The 5,132-nt window shown below is 42.8% G+C and overlaps 3 protein-coding genes across 6 annotated transcripts in view; 1 reads left to right on the top strand and 2 right to left on the bottom strand.

Moving 5' to 3' along the window:
* Positions 1–378, top strand: part of LOC109541727 (luciferin 4-monooxygenase) — a 4,822-nt gene extending 4,444 nt beyond the window's left edge. Inside the window, exon 7 of the mRNA XM_019910658.2 lies at positions 222–378. Within this exon, the coding sequence (XP_019766217.1) occupies positions 222–364 (143 nt within the window). The 3' untranslated portion in view covers positions 365–378. The remainder of the gene's footprint in view (positions 1–221) is intronic.
* Positions 379–830: 452 nt separating this feature from the next.
* On the bottom strand, positions 831–1,637 carry LOC109541728 (nucleolar protein 16; the record flags this gene model as incomplete). The annotated part of the gene is given in 4 exon segments (XM_019910659.2): positions 831–1,082; positions 1,131–1,249; positions 1,311–1,441; positions 1,500–1,637. Coding segments are annotated over 4 exon segments (567 nt in total). The 3' UTR covers positions 831–866.
* Positions 1,638–2,158: 521 nt separating this feature from the next.
* LOC109541726 (histone deacetylase HDAC1) overlaps positions 2,159–5,132 on the bottom strand; it is a 4,645-nt gene continuing 1,671 nt past the window's right edge. Inside the window, exons 2-10 of one of the 4 annotated variants that reach the window (XR_007282268.1) lie at positions 4,474–4,586; positions 4,239–4,422; positions 3,911–4,183; positions 3,706–3,857; positions 3,328–3,650; positions 3,060–3,269; positions 2,913–3,004; positions 2,693–2,811; positions 2,159–2,557 (exon numbers count right to left, since the gene is read on the bottom strand). Coding sequence is in view for 3 of the 4 variants with exons in the window: in XM_019910655.2 (XP_019766214.1) it covers positions 2,505–2,557; positions 2,913–3,004; positions 3,060–3,269; positions 3,328–3,650; positions 3,706–3,857; positions 3,911–4,183; positions 4,239–4,422; positions 4,474–4,586 (1,400 nt within the window). In the remaining variant the exon portion in view is untranslated. The remainder of the gene's footprint in view (positions 2,558–2,692; positions 2,812–2,912; positions 3,005–3,059; positions 3,270–3,327; positions 3,651–3,705; positions 3,858–3,910; positions 4,184–4,238; positions 4,423–4,473; positions 4,587–5,132) is intronic. The other 3 variants (XM_019910657.2, XM_019910656.2, XM_019910655.2) reach the window with 3 other exon arrangements.

Below are 5,132 nucleotides of genomic sequence, written 5' to 3'. Positions count from 1 at the left end.
CAAGCATTTTTTGAGAAAACTGCAACATTTCCTTATCGATGGTTCACTTTCTAAAAAGGCCATTTAGTTCTCTTTGGAATGATGTAAAAACGAGCCTTCTTGCTCATTTTGCTTCCGAGAAACATTCAAAACGGGACGGAAAACATGAAATTTTGAATTTAAAGCTGGATCCGCCCCTGTTTGGGGATTCAATTATTTTTTATTAATCCATGTAATTCCAGGACTGGTGTCGCCCCAAAAACGTCTGTCTGGAGGTGTTCACTTCGTCGCCTCGATCCCGAAGAACCCCAGTGGCAAAATCCTGCGAAGGCAGCTGCGGGACTGGCTGAAAATCCACAGGCGGTCCTTTCAATCGAAATTATAGTCGCTGTAGAGTAATGTCGTTGTTTTCCTGCTATCAGCAGCAACCATTCGCAACCGAAAAATCCTCAAACTTACCTCAAGGGTGAGGCCAATGCCTCTTACACTACTATGCGCTGATTAAAACATCTGCGGCATGACTAATGATGGCTACATTATCGCCCGGGCTTGTAATAGTTCGATTATCAGCAGCAGGAATAAATCGGTTGCCGGTTGGGTTGCTTAACCTCGGATTTCGATCAATCTGAATGCCCGCAGGAGAGCCTCTAAAGGCCGCTGTTGGAAATTTGAAACCGCAGCAGCAAACGCTTGTACCAATATGGTAATGAAGCCAAATTGGAAATTAAAAGTGATTTAAATGGCCTGCTGCCTGCGTGTTATAAGCGGCTCGACTTAAATCCTGGCCGATATGGCTTGTGTGTGTGTTAAGTGTTAACGGACGGCAATTAATTCAAGAAATGGGACAGAACTGAAGATAAAAAAAACGTATACTAGCGAATATTTAACTATAGTTCGTCGTCAGTCAACTGCTCAGCGTCTGAGTCTACAGGGCGGGCTCCGCTCTCTTCCAGGTACTTCCCGTACTGCTCAGGGATCCTTTTGAAGGTGCGCACTTTCTGCCTGAGCTGCTTCCAGGTCTCCTGAAGGTAGTTTTTGTTGTCCCTGGCCATCGCTTTGTAGTCAGTCCCGTGCTTTTTCAGCAAATACGTTATCCACTCCACCTAAACAACCAGGATGTTTCAAAGTTTCCCAGGAGTTTCAAGCCTTACCTGGCCTTTGGGCAGCCTGAAGCGCTTTTCCCTCGGCGCTTTTGCATCGGCCTCCAGTCGTTCAGCCACGAACTTCTTCGCAGGTACTCGTGGGTTTTCCAGTGGCTCTTCAGTGACACCTGCAAAGGGTGTTTGTTAGGAATCGCAGAAATCGTAGCCCTAGGGCTAAGGGGCACCTACCCATCGCTTCTTGCAGCTGGCGCTTTCTTTTGGGTATGCCCAGGGTCCTGTTGGGGTCATAGGACAGCCCCATCTCCTCCATGTTGGTCTGGACTGATTTCTTCTCATCCCATGCGTTCTTCACGTCCTTGCTAACAGGGAAAAGGGGCTAGATCTGCGATATGTGGGGGCTAGAGGTGCTGTACTTACCAGCCGATGTTTCCAGTGCTGAATATTTTATTCCGCAGCCTTTTGCGGTTTACGTTGTGCTTGTACACCTTTTTCCTGCGTTGTTTTCGTAGTTTTGGCATGATTCAGTTTGCAAATTTCCAATAACACTAACTTAACCTAGGAAAGTTAACCTAACTTAAAGGAAAACGCTTCATTTCGTTCTTCGGACATGTGCATTGCCATGTTGCCAAAGACTTTCGTTTGGGTTTAGATCATGACGTCATTGGTAGCCAAAAAACTCACTAGGTTTGGTGCGTTACAATTATTACTGGAGTTCAGGGTAATTTTCTGGTTTACTTGCTAAACCAGGCTGCTCACCGTGTAGATTATGCATTCATAATCACTTCTTTGTGCAAATAAATGTTTCTCCATTGTATATACTTTCCACAACAACGCTACACATAAAAACTGATGATGGTGGAAAAATACACCGAAACGTATTTTGATTGATAAATAGAGAGAATAAATTACTGAAACCCAGGAATGAATTTGATTTGGAATAAATTTTTCAGCCAGTTTTTCACTGATAATCTTCACAAAATTTTCTCAAACTTTGGCAATTGTTAAGATCAGGGGCCTTTCTACCGCTTTTCTTTAACTTTCGGGCCCAAGAAAACCCACAACAATAACCATGAAAGTACCGAAATGTCAATTTATTACTCATCCATTAAAAAAATTGCGCCTTGCGACAAATGCATATAATATCAATAATGACCGATTTTTAAGAAAATTGATAAACCTGATAAAATCCCTAGTATTTACAGCTAGAAACTATTCATGAAAATGCAACACACTATGTACAATGATGCAATTAAAGGGCAAATTAACCATTCCATATATAAAAGGCACTGGAATTACATATAATTCTAGTGCGACTTATACAAGACGTCCAAACCGGACAATCGGAGTTGATAGGAATTGCACAAAATAAAATCTTGTGCGCACATACAAAAAAATAACTTATTTAAATATAGAATACGAGGGTCAGCCGGTATCAGTGGTGGTATCGTCCGAGCTTGTCTTTGAACTCTCCTCACCTTAGAAGAAAGACATTGATTAATATCCCGTGGGAACACCCAGCTCTAATTCAGACATTCCTCATGCTTGTTAAAGAAAAATTGCATCTACTGCTCCAATCATGCCGTAAACATTCGCTAAGATCACATTTTTACCAGAGAAGGGATTTAAAACGCGTCTAACCCCAGGACATTCTAACTACTTTCAGGCATGGTACACACCTAGAAATAAGACAGCTCTTTATTCTCTCATCTATTCTCTTGCTCGCCTGGTGCTGGAAAAACAATGCCTGGTTTAAAGAGCTTCTAACTGAACACTTATTTGGTACTTGTCCGATGGTTGTGCAACCACCACCTTGCAACTAAATCTACTTACTTTTTTCCGATTTCACCTCCTCTTTGGGCTTCTCCTCCTCCTTGCTCTCGGTGGTTTTGTCGAGCCTTGGGCGTTTCCTGTTTTTGTAACTCCTACAAAGCGTTAGATTAAAATGAGACACTCCCAAGTGCCTGATAGATTAGTTACCTGTTGTCCCTCCGGCCACCTTCGCCTTCATCCTCGCTGTCTGAGAACTCATTATCCGGCACGATGCGTTTGTCCAGCTCCTTCTGAGGCAGCCGCTCGTCTTTGTCCGCCTTGTCGTCGTTGTCGCTCTCCTCATTGATGGCGTCTTCAGGAATAGCCTGAACTTGAACCCCTGGGGCATGCGGCAGCATTCGCAAGTTCTCGAATAACCTGGAAAATGTGCATTTAGTCTGGATGGCTGGCGGATTGGGAAGTGGCACAATCGCACCTAGTTTTGATTTTTTCCAGATATTCCTGCGTGTTTTGATTAGCCATGTTGCTAGGGCTGATGTGCAACTTGAAGTCAGGACCAAAATACTCAAAGTAGTCGTTGTAGGGCAGCTCGTTGGCAATGTCCACGCCTAAAGCCACCGAAGTCTCGTAGGTCCACGCTCTGGATACATTTCTTATTGTATACCCGCCACCTCCAACCATCATGAATGGAAGGTTATACTTCTTGACGAACTCCACGCATTTGCCGTGTCCTTTAACAGTCAGATTGAAACAGCCCAATCGATCTCCAGTGAGAGAATCGGCGCCACATTGCAGGACCTGAAACTCTTCGATTGGAAACTCCGCTTTGGAGAACAGAGGAGTACTCGCTTACCACAGCACTGGGCTGGAATGTTTCCATTACTTTGCTGATAATCGGCACAAAAATACTTTCATAGGATTCGTCGTCCATGCCGTCACGAAGCGGAATGTTCACGGCATAGTATTTGCCTTTACCCGCGCCGATATCTCGCAAATCACCAGTTCCTAGCACAGAACCACTTCGGAAACGGTCTTACGGCACCATTATTAACACATACCTGGGAAGTACTCTCCATATTTGTGAAACGAGACAGTCATCACGCGATCGGTAGTGTAAAAAGCCTCCTCTACACCATCGCCGTGATGCACATCAATGTCGATGTAGAGCACTCGTTGATGGTACTTCAGCAACTCCAAGATGCCAAGCACAATATCGTTCACGTAGCAAAAGCCAGATGCTTCAGATTTCTTGGCGTGATGCAACCCTCCGCCCCAATTTATGCAAATTTCCGATGCCTGCTTGTTCAATTTGACTGCCGCCGCCACTGAGCCTGCAAATTCAACTGGTAAACACCTCATCTTGGATCTGTCTCCAACTGGACTCACCTCCAGCTGAGAGCTGGCAGAACTCGTAGAGGCCGTCAAAGACGGGACAGTCTTCGCCTACATTAAATCTCTGCATCTGTTTATTATATTCTGCCATGTTATCCGGTCGGATAGATCGGAGGAATCGGATATAGTCATCCGAGTGGAATTTGGTCATCTCTTCGGCTGTAGCTTTGTGGGGACGCTGCAAATAAGATCGTTAGTAGGCCCAAACGGACACACAGCAACTACTTACGTAAATCTCCATTTTCCTATACAGGCCGTAGTTGAGCAGCAAATTGTGCGTCATCCTTATCCTGTGCGGTTTCATGGGATGTCCCTGCCCATAGTAGTAGTTACCAATGTCGCCTGAAAAATTATAATTTCAATATTATTTAAGATTCGACGATGTCTATAGCATATCAGTCAAAGCGAGCCAGTCGGGTCGACAACATATGAGCGACAGCAACTACTATAAAACAAAAACCCTTGAAAATAAATATTGTTTTATTTGGATTTTTCCTCTAATTTGTCTAAAGTAGAACTAAACAAAACAATATATAATAACTTATCTGAATAATAAAGAACCAACAATTAAATTCACTATTGAAAAAGAACAAAATCACCAAATTCCTTTTCTCGATATACTAATTCAGAAAAATTTAGACAATTTCGAAACCTTGGTCTATAGAAAACCTAGTCATACTAACCGATATTTGAATTTCGACTCAAATCCCCCGATAATGGTTAAAAAAGGTATCGTAAAAAGTCTATATGATAGAGCAAACATAATTTGTAATCAATCTAATTTTTCCAAAGGAAAACAATTTATAAAAGAAATTCTAAATTTCAATAATTATCCAAATTCTTTTATTGAAAAATGTTTTAACGAAATTGAATTCCCACGAACAAAAC

The sequence above is a fragment of the Dendroctonus ponderosae genome, unplaced genomic scaffold (assembly GCF_020466585.1).
Source record: "Dendroctonus ponderosae isolate FM_Combo_2020 unplaced genomic scaffold, Dpon_F_20191213v2 Dpon_F_20191213_9, whole genome shotgun sequence".
NCBI lineage: Eukaryota > Metazoa > Arthropoda > Insecta > Coleoptera > Curculionidae > Dendroctonus > Dendroctonus ponderosae.
The sequence above is the reverse complement of the archived record's forward strand: the minus strand, read 5'-3'. Positions and strand labels throughout refer to the sequence as shown.